The sequence below is a fragment of the Xenopus laevis genome, chromosome 7L (genome assembly GCF_017654675.1).
Source record: "Xenopus laevis strain J_2021 chromosome 7L, Xenopus_laevis_v10.1, whole genome shotgun sequence".
NCBI classification, from domain to species: domain Eukaryota; kingdom Metazoa; phylum Chordata; class Amphibia; order Anura; family Pipidae; genus Xenopus; species Xenopus laevis.
The window spans coordinates 41,654,501-41,674,268 of NC_054383.1; the positions used below are offsets into that span (position 1 = coordinate 41,654,501).

General features: G+C 37.4%; 1 protein-coding gene across 9 annotated transcripts in view; it reads left to right on the forward strand.

The window, feature by feature from the left end:
- Window positions 1-699: 699 nt before the first annotated feature.
- Window positions 700-19,768, forward strand: part of gbf1.L (golgi brefeldin A resistant guanine nucleotide exchange factor 1 L homeolog) — a 170,055-nt gene continuing 150,986 nt past the window's right edge. For 6 of the 9 annotated variants that reach the window (XM_041568838.1, XM_041568841.1, XM_041568840.1 and 3 more), the window contains exons 1-3: window positions 737-1,016; window positions 10,161-10,266; window positions 13,288-13,354. In XM_041568838.1, the coding sequence (XP_041424772.1) occupies window positions 10,171-10,266; window positions 13,288-13,354 (163 nt within the window). In that variant the 5' untranslated portion in view covers window positions 737-1,016; window positions 10,161-10,170. Of the gene's footprint in view, window positions 1,017-10,160; window positions 10,267-13,287; window positions 13,355-19,768 lie in introns of all 9 variants that reach the window. The other 3 variants (XM_041568839.1, XM_041568846.1, XM_041568844.1) reach the window with 3 other exon arrangements.

A 19,768-nucleotide genomic window follows, 5' to 3' on the forward strand; every position in this document is an offset into this window, starting at 1 on the left:
TATAATAGGTATTATGTAAGATGCATTGTCCAATTAATCTTTTATAATGAATGAATGTGTTCTGAGGTCAATTCTTTTCTAGATACTCAAATGTTACAATCCAACAAGTATATTTTTTGTCCCCTTTAAAGAGGGGGGATATATATGTTTAGCTATTATTTGTACATGTCCACGTTACCACATTTATTGTGGCCCTGAAGTTTATACCATGTCAGAAGACAGGACTGATATAAATGCTAAGGAAATTAGAAAATTTCCACAGAACCATTAATTCATTTTGGACAGGAAGGAAAGGGGGCTGTTTTGATTGTGTCACAGTCAGTTTTGAATCACACAGGAACAAAATCCACCATATATATCAATATATTGAAGTCGTAAGAGAACTGGTATATATTCAGCGTAATAGCGTAAGATTACTAAACATCACAGATTCACGTATTTATTAGAAACACCGTTCTATTTTAGTAGAGCTCGAATTCCAGCTCTATGACTCAACAAACCCCTCAGCGTTACTCAACCCAGTCCCAGCCAGCAACAACATCCCTCAGGAAGCAATCATGCTGTGCTGTTGTACGATTGGGTTAAGCTTATAGGAGCTGCACCAATGAGGCATCTAAGCCCACCCTCCCCGAATCAACCAATAACACTACTTGTTTCACCGCGACGGCTAATTTCACGACTCTATTGGACATAGTTACTGCCTTTTAAGAAAACGATGCGTGTGATTGGTTCATTGCTCTGGTTTCCAGGTGTCACGGTAGGCTGCGTTACCACGTCAGTGAAGTTTACAGGAAAGGATTGAGCCGGTTCCTTCCAGGGGGGGCTGGTGCGGCAGTGCAGTCCCGGTGTGTGTTTTTCATATTATTTTATATACCGTAAGGGGGGACTGTCTTTTTCGGTGGTAACTGCAGTCTTTCAGTATTTCGTCTGCTCGCAAAAGGAACTGAATGTGAAGCCAACGTCACCACCACTGTGTAGGCCGCCATTTTGGATCCAGGGGTCAGGACCACTGACAGGTAATTGAGGGGTGCTGGGTTATTGTCATTGTGACATCGCAGCAGAAGTAATTGCTCCTGGATGACTTGACATTAAATATTGTAAATACGGTCGAAATATTTGTTTTAGTAGCATTCCCAATCATTCATAGTAATTATTTTGCCAGAAACAGTTTCTGCATTTAATATTCGGTGCATAGCAACCTCATGATGTAAGTGGACTATTAAATGGTTCATTGTAGCAAATATAATACTAACCATAGTGCTTGATGCATTTAGATAATTAGGGATAGCTATGCAATCCTCAGAATTTTCACATTTCTGGCATACTTTGCACAGCCGCAGGCACAGTGGTGTATTTCCCCTTTAAGTGTTAATGCAGTTGGCTTTGCCCCCAAGGAAGCTTTTGCCAGAAGTACAAAACAATTAATTCTGTGTAATCCTCTTCCCTTCTTGACTGTAAAAGGCTGTTTTTGTTATTTGTATTATACTGTTTCCATACCCTGCTTGTCTGTTGTCATAAGATTTCACTGGCAAATTACTAACAATGATCTCCAATTATTGAGGGATAGCTGGCTGATTTGTACCAGCAGCCTTGCACCCAAGTTGGGTAACCCTTCTGCAGCTTATTTACAAGAATCTGAGCATTTTGCAACGGTGAATACAAATAAATTCTGGGAAAGTATTGTGAATGTCAGAATTAAGTAAACTGCGGCAACATTTGACAAGTTATTGCATCCAAGATACATAACTGTCATTGAGACCACTCAACGAGGCCATTTGGACCCCCACCTGCCACAGTGACTGCTATTGTAGCTCCACTGCACCCCTGTGCAGTACTTTTTTTACTTAACATAGAATGGGCCATTTACTAATTCCCCAAACAAGAGCAAAATCTTAATCTTAACACCTCTTAATGCAGAGCACTTGCATAGCAGCGCTGTGGTAACGAGATGGCTTTGTAGGGAGCACTGTGTGCTAAATGATGCACAGCTTGGGTGTGTGTATATGTTGTCCCCCAGTCTGCACCTCATGAATACATCTATTGCAGTTTGCAAAAGCCTGTACCCATGGTGCAATATACAGGGCAGAATGAAGCCTGTCAAAAAAATGGCAATTTGCAAATGAGGCCCTTCGACTTATATATTATGGAGTTCTCTTGGAAAGATGCAACTCCATTCTGCCAAGAGAAAGCTCTTCAGAATATAGGTGTAAAAAAATAAATGTCTCCAACACTCCAGGATTTAAACGTAGTTTGTGCCTGTGATATTAAAACTATACCCCCAAACAGTGTAAGTCTCTAAAAAAAGATATTGCATACAACAGCTGGTGTAAAACCCTGCTTCATGTAAATAAACCATTTTCATAATAATATACTTTTTTAGTAGTATGTGCCATTGGGTAATCGTAAATAGAAAATTGCCATTTTAAAAAACAAGGACCGCCCCCTGCGATCATAGGATTCACTGTGCACACAAATAAACCAAACAAACAAACCATACATGTTGGGTCACATGAGCCAATTAACAGACAGAGTTCTGTCTTTTGCTTTCCACACTTCTTCCTGTTAGAGCTGCAGTATTTCTGGTCAAGTGATCTCTGAGGCAGCACACAGACCATCACAAAATGGTGGTTCAAGGCAAGAGATGTAAAAGGACAATATATATATATATATATATATATATATATATATATATATATATATTTCCACATATAACGGCACTCACCAAATAACGTATCACAGCTGGGTGCTAACCATAATTTACATAAGCCCAAGTTTGAAAGCACTCACAGCTGTGAGTGCTTTCAAACTTGGGCTTATATATATATATATATATATATATATATATATATATATATATATATATATATATATATATATATATATATATATATATATATATATATATATATATATATATATATATACTTAAATACATATTCCGGTTTGGTAATATTCTTTAATATGCCACTGAATATATCAACTATCTGTTGCTTAAATATTCATTTAGGGGGTAAAGTTTTCCTTTAACAGTATTTTTCATATAAAACTTTTCATTATCCCCTAATGCCCTCTCTAGGAGGCACTCGTGTAAAATTGCCTTTCTTCTAGGCATTAGCCTTGCTTCCACACATTGTCAGACTGTGTTTATGTCCTAGCAATGGCAAAGTGTGAAGCAGACCCTACGAGCACTTGCCCAGGATGGATGGGGCACCATAGTATGCCTCAAAACATGGTTATTTTGGTGAGCAAATAAGGCCCTTATAGGTAAACTTAGTCTGTAACATACCTGTACCAGTAAATTAAAACAACAAGACTTTGTGTGTCAGAGTTAGTGTGATTCCATTTGGTACAACTGGAAGTGGTTGCATGGTGTTTCTTTTTATAGGAATCCCATAGATGAACTAAGTTGCCTTGTGTGCCACTACCCTTAGCTGATGATGTTATTGCTTATATGTGAACAATATTTATAATAAGCAAGTTCATAAAAGAAAACATAAATATCAAAATTACAGCAGAGATGTGAATGAATCACAGATCGACCATTCTTTCCTGAAACATGTTAATGGTTTTACTCACATGGGCACCTCATGAAGGAAGGCTATATTTGTAAGCTTGCTTGGGCAGGAACCGCCTTACCTCTTGTTACGGGTTTGTATGTAAATCCGTATGTTGAGTGTATCCACCCACTTACTTTACAGTACTGCGGAATATACTTTTATAAATACATGTTAAAGGGGTGGTTCACATTTAAGGTAACTTTTATTATGTTATAGAACGACCAGTTCGAAGCAACTTTTCAATTGGTTTTCATTATTAATTTTTAACGTTTTATAGTTATTTGCCTTTTAACCTTTTTCTTTTGACTCTTTGCAGCTTTCAAATTGGCATCACCGACTCCCTTCTAAAAAACAAATGCTCTGTAAGGCTACAAATGTATTGTTGTTGTTACTTTTTAGTACTGATCCTTCTATTCTGGCCCTCTCCTATTCGTATGCCAGTCTCTTATTCAAATCAATGCATGGTTGCTGGGGTAACTTGGACCCTAGTTAAAAAAAATGGTTAAGATGCAAATTGAAGAACTGCTGAATAAAAAGCTAAATAACTCAAAAACCTTCAATAATAAATGAAAACCAATTGCAAATTGTCTCAGAATATCACTCTCCACATCTTACTAAAAGTTATCTCAAAGGTGAACAACCCCTTTAGTAATACTAATACATTATTATTGCATTTGTACAAAGCAAATGTGAATAGAATTATAATATGTAATATAGGTAGTTTGCATTAGAAAGATATATTTACCTATTTGGATTTAATATGCATAAATGCAAGGGATTTGCTGATATCTGCATATTCTTATGCATTACTTTTATTTTGTTTGTCTGAATATGCCACATATTTTGGTAATCATGCACACACTGAGTCTCAAACTGTCCAGGGGCCTAGCATTCACATTTACAATGCTTTATTTTGGTAACTGACTAGTGGGAGAAAAGATTGTGTCAATTTTAAGAAATTGCATGAATAAACTCACTTGGCACAGTTTTGCAATTTTGAGTAGAAAGATGTACATTTTTTTCACTAGTATTATGAAGTGCAGAAGTTCTGCAGAGATTATATATCACAACATTCACATCAGTCCCTGCACCAGTGGAGCTTACAATCTAAGGTCCCTATCACATTTGCATACAATCGATTTATCAGGAGTCAGTAAACCTATCTGTATGTCTTTGAAATATGGGAGGAAACCTGAGTACCCAGAGGAAACCCACACAGACCCAGGAGAACATTAAAACTTTCCTGCAGGTGTGGCCCTAGCTGGAATGAGACTTGGTACCACATCGCTACAAGGCAGTGCTACCCACTATGTTGACTACAGTTACATATTTAGTGAATTTTGTAACTGAAAAGTATTTAACAACTACTGCAGCAATTTATGTGCGTATAAAAAAACCCAACATATTTGCAAATGTTAAAGCACAGGTTTTTGCATGAACTTAAACATAGGAATGAATTAAAAGATAGGAAAAAAGAAATTAGTAAACTGGACACCCTTCAACTTGTACAGTGATAAATACTGTTTCTGAAAAGTCCTTGGCCTTAATTACCTTATTAGGCATTAATAACTATTAGGAGTTGTTACTTGTTGACAACTGCCGAGCGTAATAAGACTTGACACCCCAAATGTTGGGTTGTCACTTAACAGTTATGCAATTTCCACTGTTCTTGGCAAGATCTGGAAGAGCAAGAGAATCATGCATAGAGAACAGCTTGTTTACATTGTAATCTAATGTATGTTGATTCTGGTGCTTTGCTATGAAAAAAACAATGTGTGTTTTTGACCTGTAAACAGAAATCCCTGTAAAAAATAGTTTTTCAAATTTTTTGATATAAATGTTTTAATTTATCGCCCTATCTCAAGTTACAGAAGTGGAATTGCACCAACATCCAGGCAGATTCAGACAGTTTAGGTAATACTGGAAAAATGGTTTTCCTAGGTATAATAAATGTTGCCACTAGGAAATGCCTCTAGGTGAAAGATCACAAAATGTTAATAAAGTGCTTGGCAACTGATAATGTCTGTCAGTGAAAATAGATTCTTCTTTTCAATGTTATATAACTTCCTAAGTAGCAATTATTGGAGACCTAGAGGTCGGAACACTCTTAAAAGAGATACGAACACCAGAAATAAACATTGTCTTTTCATGTTATTTATAATTTTACCATAACAGCATTTGCCCAATGCAGTATCATTGCCCGTCTCATCCCTATGTTCCTCTATAAATGGGGCTTCCATATTTGTGCAGCAGTAGTTCTTTCGAATTTAAAACTGTAACTTATAGTTTGAGAAGGGACAATCAGGTTGACCGCACAGGTTTAGGAACTTCAAGTAACTTCAAGCAGCCTTATCAGTGAAAAACCAACATGACCTATAGGCAACTTTAAATGTACATTAAAGGGGTTGTTCACCTTCCAAACACTTTTTTCAATTCAGTTGTTTTTTGATTGTTCCCCAGAAATAGACTTTTTTCAACTACTTTCCACTGTTTATTTTTTACAGTTTTTCCAAAATTTTAAAGTTTAAAGTTGAATGTTTGTGTCTCTCGTGTTGACTCAGCTCAGTAATTGTAATGCAGACTCTGAACTGTTACAATTTTGCAACATTTAGTTGATACATTTCCCAGTAGTATCTCTGGAGTATTAACAACTATTGTATCAATTCTAACAGCTGCCTGTAATGAAACCCAGAGATTCTGCTTAGCAGGGACAAAGATAAGAAATGTATCAACTAAATTATCCATTTAGAACAGTTTACAGGATCAGCAACCCCCCCCCCCCCCGAGCTGCTTTAGAAGGTGAAAAATGACACTTTACACTTCAATATTAGAAGTCGCCCATGGAAAATAGAAAGTCATTGGAAAAAGTCGTTATTTCTGGTGATCTATCTGAAAACAACTAGTTGTTTGAAGGTGACCACCCCTTTAATATTTTGAATAGTAGATTTTTGTATGTCCGTATCACTTAAATCCGAAGAGCAATTGCTTGAAACACTTTAAGGGCAGCTTTATGATCAAGTCCTACTGTGCATGTAATTTCCTGTGCATGTTATTGATCTGACATAGCGAAATCACATCTAATGTTAACAGTAAATAGGATTAATGACATAAAATTAAACAAAGTATAGAGCTTGCAGAGCATCACATGGATGCACATCCTTACAGCGACTGTTGTAATCCACTGCAGGCAGCATCACTGAATAAGATAGGAGGTCTGTGATTCCATTCAGAGGGGAGAGATTGGGGATTTGTAAATATGCAATAAAACTAATTTAAAAGATAAATAACTTAAAGGACAGCTATATTCACTGAGGGGTGCCAAAATCTTGTGCACCTCCACTTAATAGATTTGCTGGACTTATTCCCTGGGTCAATGCTCCTGTTAAAAACAAAAAAACAAAATGGGCCAGCTAGGGAAGTTTAATTTGCATTGCCATCTTACTTTATTTACTCATTCTATGTTAGATTAGCGCATGCACAGTAGTGGCATGCTGTGAATTTTTTATGCTACTGCAAATGTGCCAATCTGACAGAGGGATGACTGGGAAGAAAGCAGATACAGCATTGGCCCCGGGAAAAAACCAATGATGACATGTACCAATGTTTTTGGCACCCTCCGTGACAATGTTACAAATTTGATATTAATGTAAATGTTAGTAAAATGATAATTTGTAAAGATGAGCACTTGGTACTGATTATTCCTTTAGACCCTTTAACACTCCTACTAAACCAGGTCGAGGAGACTGCTCCTAACCCAACTGAAAGGGCCTTACTATGCTATGTCTTCATTCAGGCCAAAAGACTCATTGCTCTCAACTGGAAATCCAACCCTCCAAAAAAAAAAAGGCAATGGATAGAGATGGTCAATGCATCTGTTCCCCTTTATCAACTCCCATATTTGCGTAGAAGTTGCCCCAAAAAGTTAAATAAAGTATGGTCCCCGTGAATCTCTGAACATCTTCCGTCACTGCTACCACAAACCAAAACAAATCCGCAGAATAGCCCCCAACCCCACTGCTTAGCCACCTCCCTTTTTCCCCAAAGAAACAACAGTGATCGTTAATAGTTTGAGAAATGTTATCCAAGTTACACATTTTTCTCTTGTTTTAAGTGATTGGCGTACACTTACTGCACAAGGCAATGGCCCTACTATACATGTAACCCTACTTTTATGTCTAGTTTACTATGTATCCCTGTTTAGCCTATTGTTTGCGTCACTACAGAGCTAAGTATGTTTTAACTTTTTTTTATTTAGGTGAAAACTAAAACTCAATAAAAACAACTTTGAAAAAAAAAAGATTAACATCCTTTTAGGCTTACCTCCCATCTTCTGTAAACAGACTGTGGAGGGATTGTATATGTGGACAGCCTTTGTCATTATGTTTTATTTAAACCACACCAATAATTGTCATGCAGGTGCCACTACATCATACAATGTCATCCTTGACAATTCTGTGCTTCCTAATTTTCCTTGGGGAAGGCCCTTCCCGTTTCAGCAGGATAATAACCTTGCATACAAATTAAGGTCATTATGGAATTGATTTGCAGACATGGGAGTGTAAAAACGTGACTTGTCTGAATATATCCCAGGAGATTTCTGCAGCCGGAGACAGAGCGAAGTGGGCGCCCAGATTCCTTCCGTGTAAAGGTTAGGAGAAGCCAGCATGCCCAGCTGTAATTGCGGCAAAATAATACAGAGACAAGCACCAGCAGCAAATGACCGTGGAAGTGACGGCGGCAGAAGTACCGGGAACGCCATCTCGGTGTAGGAAAGACGCATGGATAGAAGCAGTAGGTTAATGACATCAGCGGTGGAAGTGACTGGGCGGCCATCTTGGATTAGGGAAAAAGGCGCATTATGTGAAGGGAATTTGGCACCAAAAAAAAGGCATTTCTATGAGCTGGCAGTCTCTGGAGCATGCAGAGTTCAACCTCCACTATTTAACAAATCCACACTTCCTGCCGGTGTCATTTGCCACACAGTGGATGCTGAGCACTAAGAGCACTGATTGCAGGTAAGTGAGGTCCTGTTATCAGCTAGTAGCCCTTAATATAAGGATGAGATGCTGAATGATGTTACTCTTTTTACCTAGTTTTCACCAATGGTACATGGTATGATTAGGAAAACCTCTCAACCCAAAGGGAAAAGGTGAGGTTGTAAAGGAGTGGAAACATTTATTTAGGACCAGGAGGCTTGAGTTTTAACAATGTTGTTATTTGTGTTCAGCCTTCCTGCCTCAGATGCAAAGATAGACAAGCCACCCAATGAGCCTGCATCATCTGCAGAGAAACGTCAAGAACCTGGAACAGGTCACTGGAAAACTAGACATACAAGACAAGTGGAAGCTTTATCAGATTTGAAGTTCTGGGATTCGCTGCCTAAACTAGATGTGGCTATAGTCAGACTGGCTAAAAAGACGACCCTTCCAGTGGATGATGGGGCAGTATTTAGAGCGCTAGGCCTAGTGGAGAAGAAGATGTAGTTCAATTTGCAGAAAGCATTTGCAGAATTAAGGAAAGAGGCACTGGCAGTGTATCATTACCTAGACGGTATCCTGTCAAACTCAAGATCCGAAGCAGAAAGACATACTTCCAGAGTTCCTACTAGCCCATGGGTGGGTAGTAAACAAACAAACAAAAAAAGCAGTTTATTCCCTAAACAAACTCTTCAGTAGCTGGGGTCCCTCTTTCAGACAGATCAAAATCTGGTCAGTCTTCCTGGAGAAAAACAGAAGGAGGTAAAGTTACCTCAAGAGTTAAAAAGAAGTCTAATCTGGTGGTGCATTCTGGAAAACCTGGCAAGAGGAGTTCCCTTAGAAGAGCCAGAGTGGGTGATATTAACCACTGATGCATCGTGTGGGATGGGGGAGCCCACATAGGCGAAAAATATGTGCAAGGCACCTGGAGAGGAGAAAATATAGCATCCAATATTCTGGAATTGAGAGCCATAAGGCAATCTCTTTTTTTTTTTTTTCTTTTGCACATCTGTTAAGATACAAAAAGGTAAAAATCGTGACAGACAACAGGTAAAACCACTGTTTCAATGGGTGGAAGTTTGACTGGAAGGTCTAACTGCAATTTATCTTCCAGAGAGAGAGAATGTAAAAGCAGATTTCCTCAGCACAAAGGTAATAGATCCAGGGGAAAGGAACTTGCATGAAGACAATTTCGAGAAAATTGTAGAAAGATGGGGGCAACCAAAGATAAATGTCATGTCTTCTAAAAGAAGGATTTTATTGCCCCATAGTGACGTTCTCTGGATGATGAGATGGCTACACCACTGTTTGAATAAGGGTTATCTTTGTTTTACTGATAACATATACACAATCACACTCATTTATTGTATTTTGAAAAGTGATGGCACATGGTTTTCCCTCAAGTAGACGGCACCTGTAATTTATAAGGTTTACTCTGTCTTATTGGCTGCTATGTTTTAATTGCCAAATTCTGTTAGAGTAAATATTTACTCGGAATTGAGGTATCAAAATTTTGTGTGTGCAATTTTGCCATTGTCTGATCATATTACTAACTGGTTTTGCAGAGTTATTTAATCTGTATGTGTTGAATGGTCACTCATATATATATATTGTTCCTTGTTTTCAGCACTGCAAAAATGGTGGACAAGAATATCTATATAGTCCAGGGTGAAATTAGCATTGTTGTTGGTGCCATAAAACGCAATGCACGATGGAGCATGCACACTCCCTTGGTAAGTGTTCTATTTTATATTCTTGCACAAAAAGGTTGTGAAAGTAAAAATTGGGAAAATAGAAGAATCCCATGACTAAGGAGGTTATGTTTTAAAAGTCGAGTTGTGTTTTCTCAAAAATTCGAGTTTCGTTTCACAAAAAAAACCTGGAATGATTTGATATTTATTATGCCACGAAGCTGCCAAAATAATCTGAATCTGAAAATACTCCAGCTAAAACCTGTGAAATTCATTTAAACGTCAGTAGCAGAGGTCCCTTTTTACCATTTGAAGATGTTTTTTGCCTTCACGATTTTCTGGTGTTTTTCGCAGATTTTCGATCAAAAACGCTATAAATTCAAAGTATTTGTGTTTTTTAAAGCCTATAAACTTAATAAAATCAAGGTATTATAGTTTTTCCCCTTCAATTGCATCTAATAGAGTTTTTTTACATTCTGATATTTTCATTAATAAGATAACATTCAAGTTTATTTAAACTTTGAGTTTATTCGAGTTGAGAAAAAAACTCACAAACTTGAACTTTAATAAATAACCTCCTAAGTGTCCATGCTTATATTTAAAATAGAAAATATTTAAACATTTCCCTGATGAAACTGAAAGCACAGAAAACTGAATGTACTCTTCCACTTTTTTTTTTTTTTTGCATAATGAAAAAGTAGTTCTAAGGAACTTGAATGAATTCTTAACAAAAAGATCATTTATAACATAATAATTGACCTATGAAAGGATCTATACAGTGGAGTGGAGCCTCCTTTAGCAAATGTAACAGCCTCTAGACACCTTCTATAGCCTTTGGTGAGTGTTTGGATGGCTGTGTTTTTGAACATTCGTCCATAAAAAATCTCTCCAGCTCAGTTAAATTTGATGGTTGGCGAGCATGGACAGCCTGCTTCAAATCAGCCCATATATTTTCGATAATATTCAAGGCGGGGGACTGTGACTGCCATTCCAGAATTTTGTTCTTCTCCCTCTGCATAAATGCCTTTGTAGATTTTGAAGTGTGTTTAGGGTCATTGTCTTGCTGGAATATCCAGCCCCTGCGTAACTTCAACTGATGCTTGAACATTATCTTAAAGAATTTGTTGATATTGGGTTAAAATCATCTGACCCTCAACTTTAACAAGGGCCCTTGTCTCTGAACTAGCCACACAGTCCCACAGCATGAAGGAACCTCTACCAAATTTGACAGTAGGTAGCAGGTGTTTTTCTTGGAATGCAGTGTTCTTCTTTTGCCATGCAAAGCGCTTTTTGTTAGGACCAAATAACTCCATTTTGTCAGTCCAAGACACTTTGTTGCAAAATGACTGTGGCTTGTCTAAATGAGCTTTTGCATACAACAAGCGACTGTTTGTGGCGTGAGTGCAGAAAGGGCTTCTTTCTCATCACCCTGCCATACAGGTGGTATTTGTGCAAATTGCACCGAATTGTAGAACAATGTACAGAAACACCATCTGCAGCAAGATGGTTCTTGCAGGTCTTTGGAGGTGATCTTTGGGTTGTCTGTTACCATTCTCACAATCCTCTGCATATGCCGCTTCTGTATTTTTCTTGGCCCGCCAGACCTGGGTTTTACAGCAACTGTGCCTCTAGAGATTGACGATAGAGGAACCTATGCGGATTGTGAATTTTCTGAGATGGCTGTTGCAGAGAGCAATCCAAATCCAGGAGCACAATCATTTATCTTTGATGGATTGGCGGTTGAGAGGGAAAGATTAAAACACCTTTCACTTAGAGATGAAGTCGTAAGCCAGTTTTTCACATTTGATTTAATTTCATACAACTGAATACTGCTTCACTAAAAATCTTTGTTCAGAAAACACACCAGTACTCGGATGTTCCTGGGAAATGAAAGACATAACACTTTTTTGTTGAAAGTGGAGTAAATTATGCAGGTTGAGAGGGGTTCCCATACTTTTTCCTATGACTGTATCTGTACATATTGCCTTTTTACATCATTTTATGATGGTCTGTGTGCTCTCTCAAAGTTCACTTGACAGGAAATAATGCACCTCTTATTATAACAGTAAGATGTATGGGAGTAAATACAGAGCTCTGTCCATTAATTGGCCAATGTAACTTAGCATGTATGTGTGCCCTTTGTTTTTTTTCTGAGCAAGTGAATAGTACAAGCCAAGGGGCTTAAAATGGCAGTTTTCTATTTAGGATTACCCAGTTCAATTAACTGAAAAAACACAAATAAGAAGGAAGACCAAATTGTAATAGAATTGGAATGGATGGAATGGATGCTTCATATGGATGCTTCATAATTCTTTTTCACAAATGGAATTTCTTTTTCCTTCTAGTTTTTAAGATAAAGATCATTAGTGTGCTTCCTTTATGCCTTTCTGTTCGTTTGAAGAGCATTGCAGCTTGTTGATGATGCTGAAATTGGCATCACATACAGTGTATTCCGTACAGTGTCTGATGGATCCCATTGCTTGAATGGACACATACCAGGCATTAATAATGTAACATCATTCTAACATGCCTTTAATAAGCTAAAAATTCATAGATCACATGTAACCCTTATAAGTAGTACCAAAATGCGTTTTTTTAACTGTACTGTAAAACCACTTTCTCTTAAATAGGTGTTTGCATGAATTTGGCAATGAGAAATACAAGAGTTTAGTGTTTAGTAGGGAATTGTGGGTTTGTGTTATTTATAATATGCAGGGTTATCTTTGTAGGTGCTAATGGTTACCTGTATAGAATTTTTCAATACTCACTTTGGGAGTGGTGGGACGGGAGTATATTCATTTTAAGTCTAATTGGCACATGTGCGGTAGTCTGTGCGCATGTGCGGTAGTCTGTGCGCATGTGCTAATCGTATTGTAGGGTGCAGGCTATGATGAGTCCTGATAATGTTTTAATATCACAAAAAAACTTTTTTAAACTAGAATTATGATAAGATGTCTAGAATTATAAGATAAAATAACTAGATTATGATAAGATGTCATCAGTCAAATGAATACAAATATAATTACTGAACAGAACCATGATGTTTATGTATTTATTTTCTAGGATGAGGAACAGGACCCTCTGCTGCACAGCTTTAGTCTTCTAAAGGAAGTATTAAATAATATAAAGGGTAAGTGTTTTTCTGTAAACTTTCTGTATTCATGCGCTAGTATGAGTCATGCATTGTTCAAGTGATCATTAATAGGTGATGAAAAATTAAAGTTGTTTGAGTACTCCTTGGCAACTACATCTTTAAAAGGGTAGTTCGCATTTAGGTTAACTTTCAGGGTAGTGCCACAGTGGCTGATATTAGGGCTGCTTATAAATACAGGCTGACAATCAGCCCAACTGGCACAGGCCTCCACTCAGTGTTCACTCACAGGAACTGTGCCAACAAACAAGCAGATTTCGTGCAAAACGTGTACTTATTTCCTGTTTGCCACTACCCTTAAATTTAATAGAATGTCCTAATTTTGCCAATTTTTTAATTGATCTACATTAAAAAAAAAAAAATCTTAAAAATGATTTGCCAATCCCTTCTTCTTTCCAACTGTCTAATCGGGGTAGCTGATCCTGGCAGCCAAATAAATATTTTGTCTGTGAGGCTACAATTTCATTGTTACTGTAACTTCTTTCAATTCAGGCCGTCTCCTATTCATATTCAGCTTCTCCTTCAAACCACTGCATGGTTGCTAGGGTAAATTGTACCCTAGCAATCAGATACTTGCTAAAATGCAAAAATGGAGACCTGCAGAAAAACAAGTTTCATAATTAAAAAAAAAAGTATCTAGAAATAAAAATGAATCCCAGTAGCAAATTGTCTTAGAATATTACTGCCTCCATCATACTAAAAGTTAGTTTGAATGTGAACTACCCTTTTGAGTAAGCCCAACCTTTAGAGGGAACGCATTTAAATATGACATTGCTGCAGATATGATGTTTGCAGAATAACTTATATTTGTAAAAATATTTATTCCAAAATTTGGCTAACCTCTAAGTTAGTATTTGGCATCACTCCTACTAGCAGAAATCATGGTGTCCATGTGTTGCTAATAGCCAGTTAATTTTTATTTATTTGAACTCTTCCTTGCATAATGCTCCTATTTTACAAATATTCTTAGGATGTCTTGCATTCACTGCATGTTTATGATCTTCCCACAGATTTTCACTTCATTTGTGTATTTACATTGTTTCTTGAAGTAGTATATTTCTACCCTTTCCCATATAGTGATTTAGCAGCAAGGCAATTCAGACTCACCCCTACTCCATTTGTTTGGTATTTCAAACGGGACTGAAAAGGATTCAGTGTGCCTGCATTCTTGCAGAGATCCTCAAACTGAAATTATCCAGGCCCGGCGTCTATTCTACAGCAGCCACCTGTGCCTTTTAATGTATTAATAAACAGTGTTTTTTATTTTACTTTATGAGAAAGTGTGCCCTACATCTTTTCTTTTTTTTCATCCTATAATGGCCCAGTAATCTAATATACTCTGTGTTGCGAGTAGGCTGTTGTAGCTGGCCTGGCCTGGCATTTTTTATTTATCCTATGGCTCTGATATGCCTTAAAGCCTGCCCCAGCCCCACCGTAATAGACAACTTTTCACAGGTGCCAGTAGGACTCTGGACTTTTGCAAACACCTCATGTGCTGTATCTGCTGAGGTTGCTGTGAAGATCTTACAATTTAGCGGGTGAGGCTAGAGCAAGTGCATGGCACATTTTTTTTCTCTAGCTGCCTTTTTACCCCACCCTGGTGGAAAAATTTGAGGGGAAAATAATGTATATTAAATGTTCAGGGGCCAGATTATAGAAAAGTTATGATGTCATCCAAAGAGGTCAGTGGACCATATAAGCATTCTTGGGGGCCATAAAATCCTCTTGGTGGGCCATATCCAGCCTGTGGTCCTTTAGATCATTGGTTTGTAAAATCATCTGCCAGTGCGGATAATGGCTATGGGCGTCAATGTAACTTAAACATTATGGGCAGATTTATTGCAATATGAATAGTGACCTTGAAAGACATGCCTTGTTCCATTCACTGGATAATGTATGCTTTTTTTTTTTTGTGTGAACACAAACTGTATTTTAAAGGGTCCTTGTTCAACATGAGGTTATTTAATAGGGCTTGTGCTGAACACACTTTCTGCCTACAGTTTTAATAATGAAAAATCAAACAGGGCAACCAAGGAAATTAAGCTGCTCTGCTTGGTCCTTTACAACACATACATAGACCTGCAATGTCCTGGCATATAGTTTTCCATTAGTGTTCTTATACAAGGTGCGTGCTGAACATATTGAAAAGCATACATTGCCTTTATGTTTGAGCAAGTAAGTGTGTTCAAAAGTTCAGTTCAAAGTACAATTCCTGTTCTACCTTTTTGAAATGTGCATCCGACTCATAAATGTGTGTAAAATCATGCATACAAACATTTAAAACTGTGATGAATAACTGATTCCATTGTTCTGTTAAAATGCAGGTCTAAATGCTCATGGGTACAATGCCACATAATGAAATTTACAAATTTTGATCATGCATTTAAAGGGCACCTGTTGGGCAAATATTATCCACAACCAAACTTATGGGCTAATAGAGCCAGCACTTCTGTTGAGTTACAGTAGTTTAAAAAAATAAATAAAATGCCCCCCCCGCCAGCGCTAGGACACTCACACCAGGAGGGAGCTCCCGGTGTGAGAGCGGCCATGTTGTACATATGTGCATATTCGCCTGCACCTTTGGTTGGGGATAATATTTTTGCCCAACAGGTGCCCTTTAAGGCGCACTTTAACCTGTGTTTAAAATGCACAGAAAAAACATCAGTTGGTAAGGGCCTTTAATTTTGCATTCTTATTTATTTTGGTTAAAAATCAATGTTAACAGTTCAGTTTTTCATGCATGCAGGATTCAAATGATTTGATTATCTGAAGTCTGCAGCCTCGTAACCCCATCCACATCCCCCATGTGTAACTAGTATTTGATCAGGTGTAACAAGAACAGCCACAGTCAAGCTGTGCCCTTTAGAATTGTCAATATTATCTTCTCTCCCATTTTTTCCCTTTGGGCTTTCAGAGTTGATTTATAATTTTAGGATTCACTTCAAAGTCTGTAATACAGTTTGTTCATTATTTAACAAAAACCTTGATAATGAGCAGTGAGAAGTAATGTAAATGTTAGATGTTGTTGCAATAGAATTACATTCTTGTTCTCCTTTGTTCTTGTGGAAGTGACTTCTTAAATACAATTTACATTTTGACCAGATTTAGGGGTCTATTTATGAAGCCTCGATTTATTTTTTTTCTGGTTGTTTTTTTTTAAATTTTTTTTTTTAGGGGGTAAACTCAAATTTTTAGAGGGGGGAAAACACTAGAGTTTTTAGATTTTTATTATACCCCAAAGCTGCTAAAAATCTGAATCTGAAAATACTCCTTCTAAAACCTGTCGAGGTCATGTACAAGTCAATGGCAGATGTCCCTTTTAAAATTTAAAGATGTTTCTTGACATTGTCATCTGCACCAGTTTTCACACGATAATCCGAAAAAGTCAGGGTTTTCGGTGACTACTCGATAAAACATGCGATTCGGGTGTCCATTTTGTGGAGACTTTTCCCCACACTGACTTTTTCAAGGTGATTTTTCGATAAATGAATTACATTTGTGGATGGGAGTTAGGTTAATAAAATTTTTTTTTTTTTATAAATTAGAGTTTTACTAAATCCCCCCCCCCTTATGAACCATAAAACTTTTTGCTGTGGATAACTGTCTGTGTAGATTAATCACAATTTTTACAGCCATTTGCAAAAGTTTGGGAACCCATCTCAGCCTGCATAATAATTTACTCAACTTTCAACAAAAAACAGTCGTATGTCTTGTACTGGAGTGTTTTCTGAAAAAAGATTTTTAGTGAAGCAATATTCAGTTGTATGAAATTAAATCAAATGTGAAAAACTGGCTGTACAAAAATTTGGGTAATTTTGCTAATTTGAATGCATGTAACTGCTCAATACTGATTACTGGGAACACCAAATTGGTTGGATTAGCTTCTTAAGCCTTGGACTTCATAGGCAGGTGTGTCCATTCATGAGAAAAGGTATTTAAGATGGCCAATTGCAAGTTGTGCTTCTGTTTGACTCTCTTCTGAAGAGTGACAGCATGGGATCCTCAAAGCAACTCTCAAAAGAGATTTGAAAAGAAAGATTGTTCAGTATCATGGTTTAGGGGAAGGCTACAAAAAGCTATCTCAGAGGTTTAAACTGTCAGTTTCATCTGTAAGGAATGTAATCAGGAAATGGAAGGTCACAGGCACAGCTGCTGTAAAACCGAGGTCTGGCATGCCAAGAAAAATACAGTAGCGGCATATGCAGAGGATTTTGAGAATTGTTACAGACAACCCAAAGATCACCTCTTTTGTATGCAAAAGCTCATTTAGACAAGCCACAGTCATTTTGTAACAAAGTGTTTTGGGCTGATGAGACAAATGTAGTTATTTGGTCATAACAAAGCGCTTTGCATGGCGGAAGAAAAAAGAAAAACACTTGTTACCTACTGTCAAATTTGTTGGAGGTTCCATGCTGTGTAGCTAGTTTGGGACTGGGGCCCTTGTTAAAGGAAAACTATACCCCCAAAATGAACACTTAAGCAACATATAGTTTACATCATATTAAGTGCCATATTAAAGAATCTTACCAAACTGGTATATATATTTAAGTAAATATTTGCCCTTTTACATCTCTTGCCTTCAGCCACCATTTCGTGAGGTCTGGACTGAGAATTCAAATAGGCACTGGCATTTCAGGTACACGGAGGCCCAAACAGCCCCCACCAGCCCACTAAATACTGACTTTCTATGGCACCTTATAGCAGCCCCTCTGACATTTGCCAGAATCCACAGATTGCCAGTCCGGGCCTGACCAGAAATACTACAACTCTAACTGTAACAGGAAGAAGTGTTGAAGCAAAAGACAGAACTCTGTCTGTTAATTGGCTCATGTGACCTAACAAGTCTGGTTAGTTGGTATGTTTGTGTGCATAGTGAATCGTACGATCCCAGGGGGCGGCCCTTATTTTTTAAAATGGCAATTTTTTTATTTATGATTACCCAATGGCACATACTACTAGAAAAGTACCGTATATTATGAAAATGGTTTATTTACATGAAAAAGGGTTTTACATATGAGCTGTTTAATGCAATATCTTTTTATAGAGACCTACATTGTTTGGGGGGATATAGTTTTCCTTTAAAGTTGGGGGTCGGATGAATTCAACTCCATATCAACAAATTTTTGAGGATAATGTTCAAGCATCAGTCACAAAGTTTAAGTTACGTAGGGGTTGGATATTCCAACAAGACAATGACCCTAAACACACTTCGAAATCTACAAAGGCATTTTTGCACAAGGAGAAGTACAATATTCTGGAATGTCAGTCACAGTCCCCCGACTTGAATATCATCAAAAATCTATGGGCTGATTTGAAGCAGGCTGTCCATGCTTGGCAGCCATCAAATTTAAGTGAACTGGAGAGATTTTGTATGGACGAAAGGTCAAAAATAACACCATCCAGAACCCAGACACTCATCAAAGGTCAAGGGTAGGACTACAAGGCCGACTTAGATGCGACACTATCCGAATTTATATTACTTACCTTGGTCCTGTCGCATCCGACTTGACGTGTGCGTTTTGTCGCCCAGCGTCGAATCGCATCTAAGTCGGCCCTGTAGTCCTAACCTTAAGGAGGCGTTAATAGGGGTTCCCAAACTTTTTCAAAAAAAGTCTCAAATAATGCACAGAATTTAGGATTCTGTTTGGGAGATGACCGAATCCTGACGCTTTTTGCAGGAAGCTGATTTGGTCTATTTTCAAGGGTTTGGCTTTTGTTAGGTGGAACTTGGATAACTGATTACAACAATTTTTATGTGCACAACTGATGCAATTTTTAAGATTTTCCCTAATTTAAATATTCAAATGAGAGTTCAGATTCAGTTCAATATTCAGGCAAGCCTTCTCTGAAGCATTCATTATTCACTCTTTTCATTGTATACAAAAATTAATGATTTGGCACACCTCTAAAATGAGAGTTAAAGGTTACCTATTATCAAATAAAGCTTTTTCCCCCATCCGAAGATTCATCATTTGCATGGGTATGATATAGTGGGGCTTGTAGTTCAGCAACACACAACACTCACTGCTTTAATGTCACAGTTTTGGTTTGAGACACTTTATTTAGCAATTTCTCTCTAAAATATGCACTTTCCTTTAATAAAGATATTAGTATTGTGAAAATGTAATATACACTTCATCTCATTTAAACAATATTGTTATAAGTTACATAGTTACATAGTTACATAGTTAAATTGGGTTGAAAAAAGACAAAGTCCATCAAGTTCAACCCCTCCAAATGAAAACCCAGCAAATATGTATTATAAGTGTATAATACAAAATGTTATTTAAGGTCAACTAACCTTAACCAGTATTGCATAAACAGTATTGCATTAAGGCAATTTAAAACCACACTAATGCTATATGGAAAGTAGTTATTATAATTGGAAAGTTT